Source organism: Lagenorhynchus albirostris, chromosome 10 (assembly GCF_949774975.1).
Source record: "Lagenorhynchus albirostris chromosome 10, mLagAlb1.1, whole genome shotgun sequence".
Lineage (NCBI taxonomy): Eukaryota > Metazoa > Chordata > Mammalia > Artiodactyla > Delphinidae > Lagenorhynchus > Lagenorhynchus albirostris.
Genome location: NC_083104.1, coordinates 30,707,346 through 30,727,115, shown reverse-complemented (window position 1 = coordinate 30,727,115; position 19,770 = coordinate 30,707,346). Strand labels below are relative to the sequence as shown.

General features: G+C 36.7%; 1 protein-coding gene across 4 annotated transcripts in view; it reads right to left on the bottom strand.

Annotated features, from left to right (window-relative positions):
- Positions 1 to 19,770, bottom strand: part of CFAP20DC (CFAP20 domain containing) — a 267,799-nt gene that overhangs the window by 99,698 nt on the left and 148,331 nt on the right. The window contains exons 8-10 of one of the 4 annotated variants that reach the window (XM_060164004.1): positions 3,203 to 3,339; positions 2,368 to 2,530; positions 645 to 761 (exon numbers count right to left, since the gene is read on the bottom strand). The exons of 2 other annotated variants lie outside the window; for them this stretch is intronic. In XM_060164004.1, coding sequence (XP_060019987.1) covers positions 645 to 761; positions 2,368 to 2,530; positions 3,203 to 3,339 — 417 coding nt within the window. The remainder of the gene's footprint in view (positions 1 to 644; positions 762 to 2,367; positions 2,531 to 3,202; positions 3,340 to 19,770) is intronic. One more of the 4 variants, XM_060164005.1, reaches the window with a different exon arrangement.

The following is a 19,770-nucleotide window of genomic DNA, read 5'->3' as shown; positions in this document are numbered from 1 at the left end:
AAGAAATCTACATTTTTGAGAAATTATGCTAACAGATGCATACATGATACATTCTGGGCTTGATTCAGGATAGACTAATGCATGTGTATACAAATCTATACATACATGCCTCAAATCTAATATTTTAAGCAATAACTATAATAGCCAACTATATTTCTCTAATGCTTTACTGGTTACAAAGAGTTGAAACTTTAACCTACATTACAGTAGATGGCAAGGAGTCCAAAAGGAGAGACAGCAAATGTAAAAAACAATCTAGAAAGGGCCCAATTTAAAAAGAGGAGAGATAAATGAAAAATGAAAAATTATGAGTTAAGTTCAATTTTAGTGAAGTCTGCAGGCAGGAACTTCTATCAAATTTGGGCCATTTTAAAAAATCAATAATTTAAGCTTATTCAGCCTTTGAGAGTAGAAGTAGGAAGTCCTTTATTTTTGTGGTACTGTCTATTTAATCCAACAAATCTCTGTTAGGGCTATAGAGCAATTCTTTTGTAAAAAATTTGATTTCCATAATCCTTGTAGAACAGATATTTATATTTTAAATGAACTGGTTCATAATCCCTTGAAATTTACAACCTGCAGAGAGAGATTCCATTGCTTTGAATAATATACAGATATAAGATAGTATTGAATTAGTACCATACCGCTGGGTGTCTCTGTCCTTTCTCTGCTGGTTCTTTTTAACTGTAATCTTCTCCTGTTATTATTCTTATCAGCTGATGGTTCTTGAGGGGGATGTGGATGCATAATATGCAGATTGGCTGGTACATTTTCATATCAAAGAACAAAAAGCCAGAACAGAAAGTACTATATAGTTTGAAATAACTCAGTAAATATAATTATAGCTATAATGAGAATGTTCATGTATCATTTTGACAAAATGTAAAGCTGTATAAAAAACACAACTTATTCCTTTATAGGAAATAGGTGTTTATTTCTATTCCAATATTAGAATTGTATCAGGCTTTCATTACCAAAATGTAAAATAGAGAACTAGTGGGAAGCAGCCGCATAGCACAGGGAGATCAGCTCGGTGCTTTGTGACTACCTAGAGGGGTGGGATAGGGAGGGTGGGAGGGAGATGCAAGAGGGAGGAGGTATGGGGATATATGTATATGTATAGCTGATTCTCTTTGTTATAAAGCAGAAAGTAACACACCACTGTAAAGCAATTATACTCTAATAAAGGTGTTAAAGAAAAAATAAACTAATACATTTTATTCATGTAATATAACCATATAGAGAGCTACAAGTAATTAATGTTAATCTTGCAACATGCTATATTAAAAAATATTTAAAAATGAAATTGACAGCCAATACAGAAAAATTATTTTTTCCTTTAAAAGATTTAAGTTTGATTCAACAAGAGCTTAGAGGGTAGTTTCCAAAAGAACCCTGCAGAACTGAGATCCATCTTGAAGAATTCCTAAGTGTAATTTAACTCTGTAACAATAATAATAATAATATTCATAGCAGCATTTGATATTTTCTGAACATTTAAATTCCTGGCACAATATGATGTGCTTGACTGACTGTTCTCACTGAATTCTCATACTGACCCTTTGAGGCAGCTGTTATTTCTTACTACTACTAGTGCTAGTAGTAATTGTATCCCCATTTACAGATGGGGAAACTGAGGCTCGTAGGGTTTAAGAAACTTGATCAAGGTCTCACAGACAGTGGTAAAACTGGGACTGAATATCTATGTTATTTATTTCCTTATCTCAGTTTTACACTCCATGGGAGATAGAGTCTCTAACAGTGATCGTTAATTTCTAAATCAAATAAAATGAACACAAATGCCTCCCCTTTTCAATGTTCACAAAAGTCAGACCAGTTAAAGTGGACAAACTGACAGGGAGTGGTAAGCCTTGGGTTCTGGTCTCAATTCTTTCCAGTGATTACAAATTGCAAATCACTTACTCTCTTAGCCCTGAATTCTCAATCTATAAAACGGGATAAAAGTTTTCTTCACCAACAGAGTTGTTTTTGTACCAATGAGAGAAAATAAAGAGCACTTTACAAATGGAAGAGATTAATTAAAAGGTAAAACTAAGAACACTTAAAATGTACATGGGGTTTCCAAGACATAGCAGTAATAGGATACTATACTATTTTCTCACTGTTATCAGAAAGTAAAAATACAGGGTTCTACACCAAGGTAAAATAACAGAATAAACAGAATGACAGGTTCCAGAAGATAATATATGGTATAAGAATTCTAAACATATTTCAATATCTACCACCATTTTCATTTTTAAATGATAATTCTCTGGACTTGAGATCTAGTCAAGAATATAACTATGGATTTATCTTAACATTTCTCACTGTTTTCACTAGCTATCAATCTTTATGCATGATTCTTACCATGAATAGGTACAGTCTGCTTTATGTGGCCAATATTTTCTTTATCTCCTTGTGCCTCAGACTCAGGTAACAGCAAGGTTGACATTTCTGCCCTGTTAACACACTTCTCTACTGTAGACTGCTGGCACAATTGGTTATTTTTGGACCCAACAGATCTTACTGTCTATAAGGAAAAGGAATTAATCTATATTTTAAAATATAGGAATTGCATTTATTTCTTGTAGAATCTACATAGAAGAAATAATAGCTGGACAAATAGTGAGGTAAAAATGAACTAGAGGAAATGAGAAGATTAAAAAGTTGGTGGAGAGGGAAATTATGGTAGAAAATTAGAAAGAAATAGGAGATAAATATAATGTAAGGTAAAACAGAAGACAACCAAATCTCATAGACACAAATTAAAATGTGCTCATTTGCTACACTCCATCTTTAGTAGGTAGGAGTTGAAATGAAAATCACTCTGTATGTCAGAAATTCGGAGGAAATTAAAAATAAAAATATAACATTTGAGAATCTGTTCATTATAAGGTGTCTGGTGATGATCCAACTCCTTTTTGAAGGAGACCACAAAATGTGCTCACATATATTTGCCTTTAAGTTTTGTGCACATATTTAATGAAAAGAATGCTCAAAAATGTTAATTGCGTTGACATGACGAAAAGAAAACAGTTTTGAGGTCTTTTAAAATCCAGAATTTCTGTTCCAAATTTATTCAAGCCCTCTGCTTTTGGCATGTAGTCTCTCTCCCTCTTTTTTTTCCCTCTGCATTGGGAAAAAAACCCTTCCCTTCCCATGCCATCCATGCTTACATAAGCTGTTCAAACCCCGCACCTACCTCACTGAATATCCTCATGTTATTTCTTCTGCCCGAGAGTGGAGGTGGTCCAAGAACTCTGGATCCAAAGGCAATATGACAAACATCTTGATTTTTACCGCTCCGCATGCTACCTGTTCCTCTGTTAATGAACTGATCTGTTTTGTTAAAGGAAGGGAATGGTAGTCCATTAATGGGTGTAATGACACACACCATGTTGCAATATTTCTGAAAGTACAATCTAGGGGTCATATGATGTGAATCCTTCCCTGCTTTAACCCTCCCACTCTCCCAGGGCACTTATAAAAATGCAGATCCTGGGGTCCAACATCAGATCTATCAGATCTATAGAATTAGAATCTTGTGTGTGTGGGGGCAACAGAAATCTATAATCTTAACAAGTGGTTAAGATTAACTCCCAAGTGGTTCTTTTGCTCAGTATCATCTGAGAACCACTACCACAAACGTTTTTCCTCATAGGAAAAAAGAAAAGAAAGGAAAGCTACTGAAAAATACACTGCATTTTCTCTTTAAGGAAATAATTTAAATAAAACTAACTCCATTGAACAAATATTTCATTGAGCACTCCCAGGCATTTCCTAGAGGTTGTCAGTGATGCAAAATGGATAAGACACATTGCTTGCCCTCAGGGAGTCTGGAGGGAGGTGATAGTACAAGTAAACAGGTAACTACAACATAAGGCAGACCAGTGGGAATGAAGAGTGACTTCTTGAATGGACCTTGAATGACTGATAAGATTTCAAGAATAAGAGATGTAGGGTGCCCAAGGCAGAAGAAAGTGCCTGAATAAAGGCATGGAAGAGTGAAAGGGTAGGGTATGCTTGGGGAATAATGAAATCACCCGTTTAGCTCGGGTCACTAAGAGCCTGTTCTAAATTCGGTAGGCAACAGGGAATCACTGAAGGTTTTGGGGAAAAAGAGACCAAACTGGTATCACCTCAAGGATAAGGAAGCTGTGCTCACCAAACCCTGCTGCCTTTTCCTTCTGGGCACACAGCTAAATTACATTTCTGAGCCTTCCTTGCAGTTATATGGGTCATGTAACTGAGTTCTGGTTAATGGAACGTGAGAAGTGGAATGTGTGACATGTAAACCATCTCCTGCCCCTAAAACTTCCTGCATAATCCCCATGCTCTCTCTTCCCTCATCTCTTGACAAGATGCAAAAGATCCAGTGGAGGACTCCTCTGGGAGCCACTAGATGAAAGAAGCCCGAGTCTCTGAAAGACCATATGGAGGGATGCCCAAGGAACTCTGACTGGACTAGGACTGTGGAGTTCTGTGTGAGTGCTGGCAGCCTTCTCTGACTAAAACAGCAGGTGAGAGTGACGGCTCTTAACTCAGAACACAGCCCACAGCCTAGAAAACCTTCTGCCATGTCCTGCTTGCAAGACAGGACCAACTTGAATATTACAATGTTGGCCCTGAGTAAGTCCAAATTTGTCCTACAGTTCTGGACATTTATGAGCTACTGGCAACTTCTTGTCTGATCTATTCTCCTGAAAAAAATTCCTATGGTTAGCTAGTTGGTCTCATTAGCTTCTGCTAGAGAGCTGTAATTTTATAAGTGGTGGAATTAAAAACCATTCCTATGTAACAGTCATGAGAAAAGGCACAAAAGTTTGTGAAAACATATCATGCTTAGGAAGCCCCCAACATTTAGACCTGAGTGGAAGTAACCTGAGTGGGTATATAGGTGTTCTGGGGGGTCTGTTTCTGTGTTTGTAATAGATGAAGCTGAAGACATGGGCAAGGGCTACACTGCTGAGGTGATCTAAAAGAATTTTTGCTGGACAGAGGATCTAAGGTGGCTGGCAAAGTGGTGGGGAGAAATACCATTCCAGTTTTCTTCAAATTCCTGAAGTCCTATTACGTAGTGATTTTATTTGTCCAAATGGCAGAATCAGAACTAATGAGTAGAATTTACTTCAGAAAGCTTTTATTCTAATTCTGTGAAAAATCACAAAATACCCCAAAGAGCCAAACCAATCTTGAGAAAGAAAAACTGAGCTGGAGGAATCAGGTTCCCCGACTTCAGACTATATTACAAAGCTACAGTAATATACAGACTATATTACAAAGACAGTATGGTACTGGCACAAAAACAGAAATATAGATCAATGGAACAGGATAGAAAGCCCAGAGAGAAACCCACCTATGGTCACCTAACCTATGACAAAGGAGGCAAGATTATACAATGGAGAAAAGACAGTCTCTTCAGTAAGTGGTGCTGGGAAAACTGGACAGCTACATGTAAAAGAATGAAATTAGAACACTCCCTAACACCATACACAAAAATAAACTCAAAATGGATTAAAGACCTAAATGTAAGGCAGGATGCTATAAAACTCTTAGAGGAAAACATAGGCAGAACATACTTTGATATAAACTGTAGCAAGATCTTTTTTGACCCATCTACTAGAGTAATGAAAATAAAAACAAAAATAAACAAATGGGACCTAATTAAACTTAAAAGCTTTGGCACAGCAAAGGAAACCATAAACAAGATGAAAAGACAACCCTCAGAATGAAAGAAAATATTTGCAAGCAAAGCAACGGACAAAGGATTAATCTCCAAAATATACAAACAGCTCATGCAGCTCAATATCAAAAAAACAAACAACCCAATCCAAAAATGGGCAGAAGATGTAAATGACATTTCTCCAAAGAAGACATACAGATTGCCAAGAAGCACATGAAAAGCTGCTCAACATCACTAATTATTAGTGAAATGCAAATCAAGACTACAATAAGGTATCACCTCATAACAGTCAGACTGGTCATCCTCCAAAAAATCTACAAACAATAAATGCTGGAGAGGGCGTTGAGAAAAGGGAACCCTCCTGCACTGTTGGTGGGAATGTAAATTGTTACAGCCACTATGGAGAACAGTATGGAGGTTCCTTAAAAAAACTAAAAATAGAACTACCATATGACCTAGCAATCCCACTCCTGGGCATATACCCGAAGAAAACCATAATTCAAAAAGATACATGAACCCCAATGTTAACTGCAGCACTATTTACAATTGCCACGACATGGAAGCAACCTAAATGTCCATCAACAGAGGAATGGATAAAGAAGATGTGGTACATACAGTGGAACATTACTCAGCCATAAAAAGGAATGAAATTGTGCCATTTGCGAAGACGTGGATAGACCTAGAGATTGTTATACAGAGTGAAGTAAGTCAGAAAGAGAAAAACAAATATTATATATCGCTTATATGTAGAATCTAGAAAAATAGTACAGATGAACTTATCTGCAAAGCAGAAAGAGAGACACAGAAGTAGAGAACGAACGTATGGATACCAAGGGGGGAAGGAGGGGTGTGGGATGAACTGGTAGATTGGGATTGACATATACACATTACTATGTATAAAATAGATAACTAGTGAGAACCTATTGTACAGTACAGGGAACTCTACTCAGTGCCCTGTGGTGACCTAAATGGGAAGGAAATCCAAAAAAGAGGGGATATATATATATATGTATAGCTGATTCACTTTGCTGTACAGCAGAAACTAACACAGCATTGTAAAGCAACTATACGCCAATAAAAATTAATTAAAAGAAACTTTTAGTCTAACATAAGGAACATCTTTCTTTAATTAAAGCATGTCTGGTTGTTGTGGTGGTGAATTTTCTGTCATTTTGAAGATGTTCAACCAGAAGTCTGGAAAGCTATTCTGGATATTATAAGTCAGATTCACATATTAGATGACTCTCTAATTTCTATTTCTAGCCTAGTCCTCTCTTCTGAGAGCCTCTCGTATACAGCGGCCTTCTTGACCAGCTCCTCCTCAATGTCTCGAAGACACCTCCAACTGAAAACCTGGTCTAATGAATGACACCATAAACCATTCCGGTTGAAAAGTCAGACTCTAGATGTCATCCTTGACACCTCCCTCCATCCTCTCCATATCCAATCCAGATCCACTTGTCTCCACCTCCTCCACCAGCACCATAATTTAAGCAACATCATTCCTCTTCTGGATGATCACAAAGCCTCTCAAGTGACCCACCATGTTCCACTCTGGCTCCCTGTCCCATGCTCTCTCCAAAATGAAGCCAGACCAGTCTTATATAAACATACGTCTGATTGAATCATTCCTTTTCCTCACTTAAAACTTTTCAATGGCTTCCCTGCTGCTCTTAAGATTAAGCGCTTAACATTACCTGCAAAAACTTGCATGTTCTGGCTTCAGTTCAACCTTAATACCCTCTATTTTCTGCTCTGGCCTCCTCAGTTCTTCCTGTCTATCAGAGCATTTGTACATGCTGTTCCCCGTGTAGGATCTTCCTTCCCCTCTTGGCCTTTATGTTTCAGCTCATGTGTCACTTCCTCAGACTAGTGTTCCCAGACCTCTCTGATTACAGTACCCAGTTTAGGTAGTCCCATAAGTTTTCCCTCACAGAAACTGTCAGAATTACCCTTTCATATATGTTTATGGGATTCTCTAATAATGTATACCTCAGTAGATATAAACTCAGTGGTCTACTTTGTCACCCCTGAATTGCTAGCCTAGTGCTTGACACAGAGCAATAGATCCTTGCTGAGCAAACTGAATGAATCATAAAGTATAATGGGTCAGAAGGGAAGCTGCATTAAATGACTAAATATTTCTAACTACTATTAAAACTTATTTTTAAGAAAAATCCACCTGAGACATTTATGTGTGAACTGAGGAGGCAGACTGGACTGGACAACTGCCAGGATGTGGGGGATGAGAGAGAAGGGTCAACAGTGACCAAGACATTGATATTTACATGAACTGTGTGGCTTTCAACAGCTGCAGCGCTGTGGCACCACAATCAGATGCCTACTCAGCTTACACGTGAGATTTCCTAATGCCAGCAAATAGACTTGGCTATGTGTGCATCTGCATCTTTTCCAGTCATTTACAAATATCCATTTGGAGTCAACAAAACTTTGTTAGTCTCTCAGGATCAGCAATAGAAAGAAATGACACTCAAATTCCAGGACAACTGGAAAAATCTATTACAGACCCATCATTTGTACCTTCTGTGACCAAATAAAACAAATCCTAGATTACTGATTTTGTTCTCAAAGGTGGATTTTCCCAGAAAGAAATAGCCACTGAGAGTCCTAAAGGTATGTATGGGACATGGCATAGGCCTACATGGGAGTTTTCAGTACCAGATTAGAAGCCTTTTTCTTCTTCTTCTTTTTTTTTGTTTAAACTTCCAGTCACAGGAATCATTTGGCTTATGGGCATATCTTTCTGTTCAAACATTGTACTACATCAGTTTCCTTTATGTTTTTTCATATTCTTCATCTATATGCAGGTTGCCCCCAAAGAATTTAAGTTTCTTTGAGTAGAAAGACCATTTTTTTGGCACTGCATGTATACTCATCTGCTGAGCCCAGCACAGCATATGGTAGACAATGGATAAATCTCACCAAAATTGTGGACAGTATCAAAGATTAAAAGGAAAACTTTTGGGGGACTATTTAAAAAAATCATACTGACACAGTTCCAGCGATAATTTCAACAAAATGAACATATTAAATAGTTCATAGCTATTTAAAAAGGGAAAATTCCTAAATACCTTGAACTTGTTAGAGGCATTTCTTGCTTAGCAGTCAAGAATCATTGACTTATCTCTTGGATAGTCAATGGCTATTAAAGCTACAACTAAACCTGATATGATGTAATTCCTTGAATCACAGAAAATAAGATGTTATTCTGTATTTTATAAGAGGATCTACTATAGGATTTCTTTAAAGAGCAATCTACCACTGTGTGTTTAAATTGAAATCTATTTTTTAAATTTTACAAATTTTAGTATACCTTTTCTTCACAAAGCAAAGTGTACAATAATCCACTATTTAGTATCTCTTTAATTAGCAGGGCTTTTTAAACTTATTAGCACAATTAACACATACACATTCTTTTTTTTTTTTTTTTTTTTTTTTGCGGTATGCGGGCCTCTCCCTGTTGTGGCCTCTCCCGTTGCAGAGCACAGGCTCCGGACATGCAGGCTCAGCGGCCATGGCTCACGGGCCCAGCCGCTCCACGGCACGTGGGATCTTCCCGGACCGGGGCACGAACCCGTGTCATACACATTCTTAAAGTCCGTTTCACTTGAATAATTCTGTTTATAATCATATTGTCATAATTATGTCTACAAACATGTATCATGCTATGTGTCCACGATAACAGGGTCCTAATTAAAACCTACAAGGAAAACTAACTTAGACCTTTGGTTTCTAAAATAAAACATAAAAGGGACGAAGTTTCTATAATGAGAAAAATCTTAATGAAAGAAAACTACAAGCAGAAATGCATGCCTTTTGAATTCTAAAAGGAGTTCTTTTAAGACCTGATATCAATATATATAAGGTTAAAAATCAAGATTAGATTAAAGTCATGCTCTAGGCGTTTCATTTTCTTGAGTTTGTGGAAAATGAACTGGGTGTAGGTCAGAGATGTTACCATTAATTTGTAGTTAGATTATAAAACCTGAGGGTCTACTCTCTAATTATCATTTAGAATAATAAACATTCATTTTTGTCTCAAGGTACAATATTCTAACTATTATAGTCATTTAACTTTGCAAGGTTTTCAAAGTTTAACCAGAAAAACCTGCTGAATTTTCAACTCTTATCATTCAGGGGTCATGCTCAAGACTTACATCTATTATCTAATGATCAAATCAGAATTAAACCTGCTACCAGAATCCAGATTTTGAATTGGATTAATTTTTATTTTATTATATGTGCATTGATATAAGGAATGTCAAAAACACAAAAAAGACTGATCTAGTAGAGCAATACTATTTTAGACAAGTTATTTAAACTTTCTAAGCTTCACTTTCTTCATCCATAAGACTGAGATAATAATAGTACTTAAGTCAAGGCATTTTTGTTAGATTATATGAAACAATGCATGTAACATGCTAAATACTGTGCTTAGTAGGGAGTAAATATGCTATTAATACCTTCCATCTTGAATAGCATTTAACAGTTTATGAAGTCCATTCACAATCATTTATCCCTTCGTTCACACATTCTTTCATTAGTGATTGGGCACGTAGTCTGGGCAGCCACTGCTCTAAGTACGGAATAAGATAGGCAACAAGGTGGACACATCACCTTCTCCAAGGCACTCTGGGTCTCACGGGGAAGACAGATATTACAGCAAGTAAGTCATAAATAACTACATGATTACAACTGTGGTAAGAGCTATGAAGGGAAGGCTCAAAGTGTGTTTAACAGGGGTCTGGTATCTAGTCTCTAGGGTGAGGGAAATGACATTCAATCTGAGGTCTAAAGGATGACGGATATGATGATGTGTACATGATCTTTATGAAATTTCCAGTCACTTTGTGTGATATTATTCCACCTCTACAGATGAAGAAGCTGAGGCTCATGATGTTTAGAGATCTGTCCACTCAGAGCAGGGTCTCAGAACCCAAATGCCCAAGCCCTCTTTGTGCCTGCCCTCTTTTCACCACACATGATACTGCCTTTGGTCGGCCAGGAGGGCATTGCAGGAGATTCTTTCTTTGTCCACTATTTATTCTCTGTGCAGTTTTGTAAAGCCATCTAATTAAAAACTTTTGTTTTGCTATGTGAAAAGTGGGTCTAATAGTGATTATTTGGATAAGTACGAGAACTTTATGAATATGATAATTAATGTATTTGATGAAGACTAATGGGGTCCCTGAGGAATCAAGAATGGGATAGAATGCTGTAATAATCTTTTCCAGAGGGAAGAAAGTGGTGGTGGAAGCAGGGGAGGGACAAAATGAAGTGGCTTGAATGCCGGGCAGGTAACATATAAGTGACAAGCAGGCACATGTAGAACGTGGGGGAAACTGTGGCTAATTTGAGAGTGCACATCCTATGCAAAGTACTTTAATTACAAACTTTTTTTTTTTTTAAGAAAAATGTCTATTCAGGTCTTCTGCCCATTTTTTAATTGTGGCATTTCTTTAACCAACAATCCTAAGACAAGGATTACCAAAAATCTGAGTTTAGAAAGAAGAAATTAGAATGTCTTGTTTTTTCCTGAAGTCAGAATCTCTCTCTCTCTTTTTTTAAGGTTCTACTTCACAGATTTTGTTGCTTGATTTGAAATTTGCTTTCATAATGTACAACCCAAAGAAGAAATTCTAATAAAGATCTCACCAATGCCAACTATGGTTAGATTACTATTTCATGGTTTTGCTAGATCCTTTATCTGTTTGCGATTGAGTTAGGAGATATGGATGTCAGTCTCTCCTTATTTAAAAAGAAGTAAAAATCCAGTAAGACTGCTGCTGTGGAAAGGAGGGCACTTGGGAAAACTACCTCCTAATTTTGAAGCAAATTACTAGGTTTTTTTTTTTTTTTAAGTAACTTAATCCAAATGACATTTATTGAATACTCCTAACAACAGCAAAATTTACATTCTTACCAAGAGCATATGGCACATTTAATGAGATAGACTCTACTCAGGACAAGTCTCAACAAATTTAAAACACATCACTTCATATAAATTATTTTCTCAAGTCACACTGGAATTAAATTATAAATCAATAACAGAAAGATCTCAAATGTTTGGGAACTAAGTAACATACTTAACTCCTAAGTAACCCATGAATCAAAGAAAAAATGAAAAATGAAATTAGAAGATATTTAGAACAGAATGAAATAAAAATACAATACCAAAATTTGTGGGATGTTGCTAAAGCAGCACTTATGGGGAGATTTCTAGCACTAAATGGCTATATTAGAAAAAGAAAAGTTTGAAATCATTGACCTTGATTCCCACCTTAAGGATAGAAAGAAGAGAGCAAATGAAACCCAAAACAACTGAAGAAAGGAATAATAAAGATCAATGTGAAAATAAATGAAACAATATAGAAAAACAGTAGAAAGAATCAATGAAACCAAAAGCTTGTTCTTTGGGAAGATCAGTAAGAATGATAAACCTCTAGTTAGACTGACCAGGGAAAACAGAGCAAAGATACATATTTTTAATATCAGGAATAGTAGTGGTATCACTATAGATTCTCCAGATAATAAGGCAACATTATGAACAACTTTATGCCAATGCATCCAATTACTTAGACGAACTGGACAAATACCCTGTAGGACACAAATTACCAAAGCTTACTCAAAGAGAAATAGTTAACCTGAAAAACTCTTTATCTATTAAAGAAATTGAATTTACAGGTTATAAAAACTTTCTCACGCTGATAAATTCCACAAAACATTTAAGAAAGACACAATATCAATTTAACACAAATTCTTCCAAAAAGTTTTAAGGAGTGGGGGAAAGGGGGGAGGAAATATTTCCCAATTCATTCTATGAGGCCAGCTTCACCCTGAAACCAAAAGCAGACAAAGTCATTATAAAAAAAGAGAACTATAGTCCAATAATCCCTTACGAACACAAATTGAATCAAACAATAGACTAAAAGGATATTTGCGTCAGGACCAAGCAGGGTTTTCCCCAGAAATGCAAGGTTGGTTTAACATTAAAAACTCAATCAATGTGATTCACTGTATTAACAGACTAAAAAAGAAAAAAAAACATGATGATCTCATAAATACAGAAGATGCATTTGACAAAATCCAACATCCATTCCTGATAAAAACTGTCAGCAAACTAGTGATGAAAGGGACTTGCTCACCATGATTAAGAACATCTATAAAATCTCAATAGCTAACATGATACTTAATCATTAAAGACAATACCTTTCCACTAAGATCAGGAATAAGACAGGGCTATCCTTTCTTGCCACTTCTATTAAACTTTGTACTGGAGGTCTTAGCCAGTGCAATCAGGCAAGGAAAAGAAATGAGGCATTCAGATTGGTAATGTAAAACTGTCTTTGTTCACACACAGCATAATCATCTAGGTAGGAAGTCTACTGGAATCTACAAAAAGCTACTAGTAGTAATAAATAAGTTTTGCAAAGTTGCAGGATACTAGATCAATTTACAAAATTTCAATGTATTTTACACACTAGCAACAAACAATTGGAAATAGAAATTTTAAAACTTACCACTTATCAGTAGTATCAAAAGATATAAAATACTTAGGGATAAATCTGAAGAAAGTTATAAAAGAACTGTACCCTGAAACTATAAAATATTGCTGAGAGAAATTAAAGAAAACCTAAAAAAAAAGAAGTTGGAAGAATCAACATTGTTCAGATGTCAATTCTCCCCAAATTGTGACCTATAAATGCAGCACAATCCCAATCAAATTCCCAACAGGGCTTTTTGGCAGAAATTCGTATGTTGATTCTAATATTCATACTAAAATGCACAGAGTCCATAATAGCTAAAATAATTTTTGAAAAAGAAGGACAAATCTGGAAGGCTCACACTAGCTGAATGCAAGACTTAGAAACATATAGTAATAAAAATCATGATACTGGCATAAAAGCAAATAGATAAATGAGACAGAATAAAGAGAATAAAGAGTCTGAATAAAGAGACCAGAAATATAACCACAAGTATATTGACAACTGATTTTTGACAAAGGTGCAAAGGAAATGCTGTGGAGAAAAGGACACTTTTTAGCAAAGGCTAGAACAACTAGATATCCAAATTAAAAAAAAAAAAAGGCCCCAAAACCAAAAATGTGGATTTATATCTTATACTATATACAAAAATTAATTCAGTGGATCATAGATCTAAATGTAAAACCTAAAACTGTAATTTTTTTTTTACATGGAGGCATAAGACAAAATCTTCATAAACTTGGATTAGAAAAAATTTCTTAAATATGTCACCAAAAGCACAATCCACAGAAGCAAATTTGATAAACTGGACTTGATCAAGTTAAAAACTTCTCTTCAAAAGATATTGTTATGAGAATAAAATGTAAGCAACAGACTGGAAAAAAATATTTGCAATTCATATATCTGAAAAAGGACCTATATCCAGAATATAGAATGAACTCTCAAAACTCAGTAATATGAAAATAAGGAATCCAGTTTAAAAATGGACAATAGAGTTGAACAGATGCTTCATCAAAGAAGATTCAGGGATGGCAAATAAGAACATAAAGATGCTCATCATTAGTAATTATCAAGGAAATGCAAATCAAAAACCACAATGAGATACCACTCATTGGTACTGGAAATAATACCCACTGGTTTGAATATAAAACGTTACTACTATTTTGGAAAATAATTTGGCATTTCTCAAAAAGCTACCATATGATCCAACCATCCCTCTCTTAGGCATTTACCCAAGACAAATGAAAGCTTATGCCCATTCAAAGACTTCTACACAACTGTTCACAGCAGTATTATTTTTCCATCAACAAGTAAATGGGTAAACAAAATATGGCACCTTCACACAATGGAGCACTATTCTGCAATAAAAAGGAATGAATTATTTCTACAAACCACATGTGCCTATCTCAAAATGAATTTTAAAATAATTATGCTGAGTGAAAGAAGCCAGAAAAAAGGGTATATATATTATCTCATTTATAAAATTCTAGAAAATGCAAACTAATCTATAATGAGAGATAGCAGATCAGTGAGGATGGGGTTGGGAGGAAGGGATTATGAAGATTATGAGGAAACCTTTGGGAATGATGAATATGCTCACTCTCCTGATTGTGGTGGTTTCATGTCTGTGTGTGCTGTGTGTGTTTTTTTTTTTTAATTTTTACAAGAGATAAATAGACTGACTCCAAGCATTGTAAATGGATGACCACAACAAAAGTAACAATAAAGCAAATTACTAGTTTTGATTTGTGCTTAGTAGACCACTGCAACTTGTCATTAGTAGCTGCATGCTCAACTTCAATAACCAGATCTGATTCACTAGTTCAGTTAAAGTGGGATCCCATTAGTGAAAATAAGATCATCAGAGCCTACAGTCCTCTGCAGACTAACAGTCATTAACTGACATGCACTGGGAATTGACAAAGTGAACAGTGCAAATGTGTGGTAACATTGACTTTTTGGAAACACAACTATTTTATTAATTTCATTAAATGCTCTTGATCAAGTTATACAGCATTCAAAAAAATGCACTTTAAACAGAAGTTTCAAGGTTTCCTTTTTAGCTTGGGTGAACATGCCAGAAAGCATCCACAGGAAGCAGCTACTTCCCTCTGTAGCAGCATCACAGATCTCTTAATTCGTGCATTTATAATAAAACATCACAATTTACATGAGTACTGTAAGTCAGTTTCAAGAACACACAGTCACTTTTCATGCAAATTCAAATCTCACCACGGGGAGTCCATATTTTAGAAAGACACAAAAACAAATATTTCAAATGAAGAAATACCTCCTGGCTTTTCCATGATTAAAAAGTCTGTCCTTGGGCATTAGTCATTAGCTACACCTTTCACATAAAATCTCTCACAGAGAGAACAGTAATTTTTATTATAATCACTTATAGTAAGGTTCAAAGCCTACAAATGTCAAAATTAGCAATTGAAAAGTATTTGTAGAGGGACTTCCCTGGTGGTGCAGTGGTTAAGAATCCGCCTGCCAATGCAGGGGACAAGGGTTCGAGCCCTGGTCTGGGAAGATCCCACATGCCGGGGAGCAACTAAGCCTATGCGCCACAACTACTGAGCCTGCGCTCTAGAGCCTACGAGCCACAACTACTGAAGCCCGTGTGCCTAGAGCCTGTGCTCCACAACAAGAGAAGCCACCGCAATGAGAAGCCCGCGCACTGCAACGAAGAGTAGCCCCTGCTCGCTGCAACTAGAGAAAGCCCACACGCGGCAACGAAGACCAAAAGCAGCCCAAAACAAACAAACAAACAAACAAAAAACAGTATTTGTAGAAAGAGAACTACAGAGTTCGATGCATGTTTATGTAATCTTAGCTGCCGTACATGTGCAATGAGATTTACTTCAGAGGAACAATCATAAACCCTAGGGTTATAAATGAATATAAGTATAACTGAGATTCACAGGACAGAAGAAATATGCTTTTTGATGGTGATTATTAATTTTCTGTATATATGACTCAAGTTGACTATCCTTATGCTGAAAGCCCATTTATGGAATTTGCAAAATATACACTAATATCCTCTTCTATCAGGTGGGATCAAACACAGCCTATGAAAAAGTTTGTTTAATTATAATATTGAGTTAATGGTGCACTTAATATTTATTCAAATTTCTCTTTACTCTCTGGCATTATAACTGTCCTTGAACTTTAAAAAGAAAGACATTTAAAATATCTGGATATGGACTTGTAGTTTCATTTAAAGACACAATTCTTAAAACATTAAGCTAGAGAGACAGAAGAAAAAAAGAGCATTTACAACTGTAAAGAGTTACCTGATAGGCTCTTCAGTCATTTCTGTTATGGAAAGCTATCACAGCCTATTAGATACAGACAGAGCGTTTGGTTACTGAAAACACTCTTACTCATTGTATTCTGTGGAGAATCTTCCATTAAGATTCAACTGTGACCTGAGGTATTTACAGTGGCTGTCTGGGTAGTGCAAACTTTTTCATCCTTTTATATACAGGTATTTTCCAAAGGTTCTGTAAAGAACATAGATTGTATATATTCTAAATATATAAATTCTCACTACCTGCAATGTACCTCATTGCTATCACAAATTCTTGCCTAAAATTGGCAATTGTGGAAGGTGATGGGGATATGGGGGGGGTCATTATGTATTCTCTCTACTTTTCTGTAAGTTTGGAAATTTCATAATACAGGGTTTAAAAATGTAGTGCCTATTTACACTCTTCCAGGGTTTATACTGTAAAAGTTATAAAATGGTCCCAATTCTCTAGGAATATACAATTTAGGACATATGATGCTGATGAGGATTTACATATAGAAAATACACCAACAATAAATGAATACTGGATAAACAGAGAGTAAAAGTGAGTCTGTTTTTGCCACTCATTCATCTCATCATGGTTATCTCCTTTCTCCTCTTTCTACTTTGACCTCTCTCAAACTTTGACCACTCTCTCTTCCCCATCTGTTATCTGAGAACCAATAAGCCCTGCCAGTTTCCCCACTGTGGTTTCTCTAAGGGTCATCACTTTCCATTTTCACAACCACTAGTCATTTTATGCCTAGATGGCTGCAAAGACATCTTAGTTGTAATCCTTAATCTCTGGTCTCACTTGACTTAAAAATTCATCTTGAAGCCTGATGTCAAGTTCAACTTCCTAATAAAGAAGTTATCATTTGCCTATTTTAGGGATATAAGGCTCACTCTTCTCATAGTCTTTCAACACAGCCCTCCTGCTCAGAGGCCATTCCTGTTATTGATCCCTCAGGAAACTCATCCATGCATTTTGCTGTCTCCTTATCTTTGCTCAGTCTTCTGCACCATCTTACACTTCCATAAATCTTTATTTATTATGAATACTTACATGAGTATTTATTGAATAGCTTCAAGATCTACTTCTTCCTCCATAACTGTCCTATTTGACCGTCCTCTGAATTACTTCAGTGTGTATGAGTGTCATCTGACCCACAAAACCTTTGTGGGGATAAGTGATCTAGTCTCTCATTAAGGGTTCTCAACCATGGCTGCATGTCAGAATTGCTGGAGAAGTTAACAAAAAATCCAGCCTAGGACAATTAAATCAGAATCTCTGGGGGTGAAGTATAGACATTAGGAAAAAAGATGTTTTTTATACCAGTTATTTTTATTTTTTTAACATCTTTATTGGAGTATAATTGCTTTACAATGGTGTGTTAGTTTCTGCTTTATAATAAAGTGAATCAGTTATACATATACATATATCCCCATATCTCTTCCCTCTTGCGTCTCCCTCCCACCCTCCCTATCCCCCCCTCTAGGTGGTCACAAAGCACTGAGCTGATCTCCCTGTGCTATGAGGCTGCTTCCCACCAGCTATCTATTTTAAATTTGGTAGTGTATATATGTCCATGCCACTCTCTCACTTTGTTCCAGCTTACCCTTCTGCCTCCCCATATCCTGAAGTCCATTCTCTAGTAGGTCTGCGTCTTTATTCCCATCCTGCCCCTAGGTTCTTCATTACCATTTTTTTTCCTCTTTGATTCCACTTATATGTGTTAGCATATGGTATTAGTTTTTCTCTTTCTGACTTACTTCACGCTGTATGACAGACTCTAGTTCCATCCACCTCACTACAAATAACTCAATTTCGTTTCTTTTTATGGCTGAGTAATATTCCATTGTATATATGTGCCACATCTTCTTTATCCATTCATCTGTTGATAGACACTTAGGTTGCTTCCATGTCCTGGCTATTGTAAACAGAGCTGCAATGAACATTGTGGTACACGACTCTCTTTGAATTATGGTTTTCTCAGGGTATATGCTCAGTAGTGGGATTGCTGGGTTGTAAGGTAGTTCTATTTTTAGTTTTTTAAGGAACCTCCACACTGCACTCCATAGTGGCTGCATCAATTTACATTCCCATCAACAGTGCAAGAGGTTTCCCTTTTCTCCAGTATTTACTGTTTGTGTGTGTATGTATATATATATATATAAAAATATATATATATATATATATATAAATTTTTTTTTTTTTTTTGCAGTACGTGGGCCTCTCATTGTTGTGGCCTCTCCCATCGTGGAGAACAGGCTCCAGACGCGCAGGGTCCGGACGCAAAGGCTCAGCGGCCATGGCTAACGGGCCCAGCCGCTCCGTGTCATGTAGGATCTTCCCGGACAGGGGCACGAACCCGCGTCCCCTGCATCGGCAGGCGGACTCTCAACCACTGTGCCACCAGGGAAGCCCTGTTTGTATATTTTTTGATGATGGTCATTCTGACCGGTGTGAGATGATATCTCATTGTAGTTTTGATTTGTATTTCTGAAATGATTAATGATGTTGAGCATTCTTTCATGTGTTTGTTGGCAATCTGTATATCTTCTTTGGAGAAATGTCTGTTTAGGCCTTCTGCCCATTTTTGGATTGGGTTGTTTGTTTTTTTGATATTGAGCTGCATGCTTGTAAATTTTGGAGATTAATCCTTTGTCAGTTGCTTCATTTGCAAATATTTTCTCCCATTCTGAGGGTTGTCTTTTTGTCTTGTTTATGGTTTCCTTTGCTGTGAAAAGCTTTTAAGTTTCATTAGGTCCCATTTATTTATTTTTGTTTTTACTTCCATTTCCCTGGGAGGTGGGTCAGAAAGGATCTTGCTGTGATTTATGTCATGGAGTGTCCTGCCTATGTTTTCCTCTAAGAGTTTAATAGTGCCTGGCCTTACATTTAGTTTTTTTTTTTTTTTTTTTTTTAAGCTGTACGCGGGCCTCTCACTGTTGTGGCCTCTCCTGCCGCAGAGCACAGGCTCCCGATGTGCAGGCTCAGCGGCCATGGCTCATGGGTCCAGCCGCTCTGCGGCATGTGGGATCTTCCCGGACCAGGGCACGAACCCGTGTCCCCTGCATTGGCAGGCGGACTCTCAACCACTGCGCCACCAGGGAAGCCCACATTTAGGACTTTAATCCAGTTTGAGTTTATTTTTGTATATGGTGTTAGGGAGTGCTCTAATTTCATTCTTTTACATGTAGCTGTCCAGTTTTCCTAGCACCATTTATTGAAGAGGCTGTCTTTTCTCCACTGTATATTCTTGCCTCCTTTACCGAAGATAAGG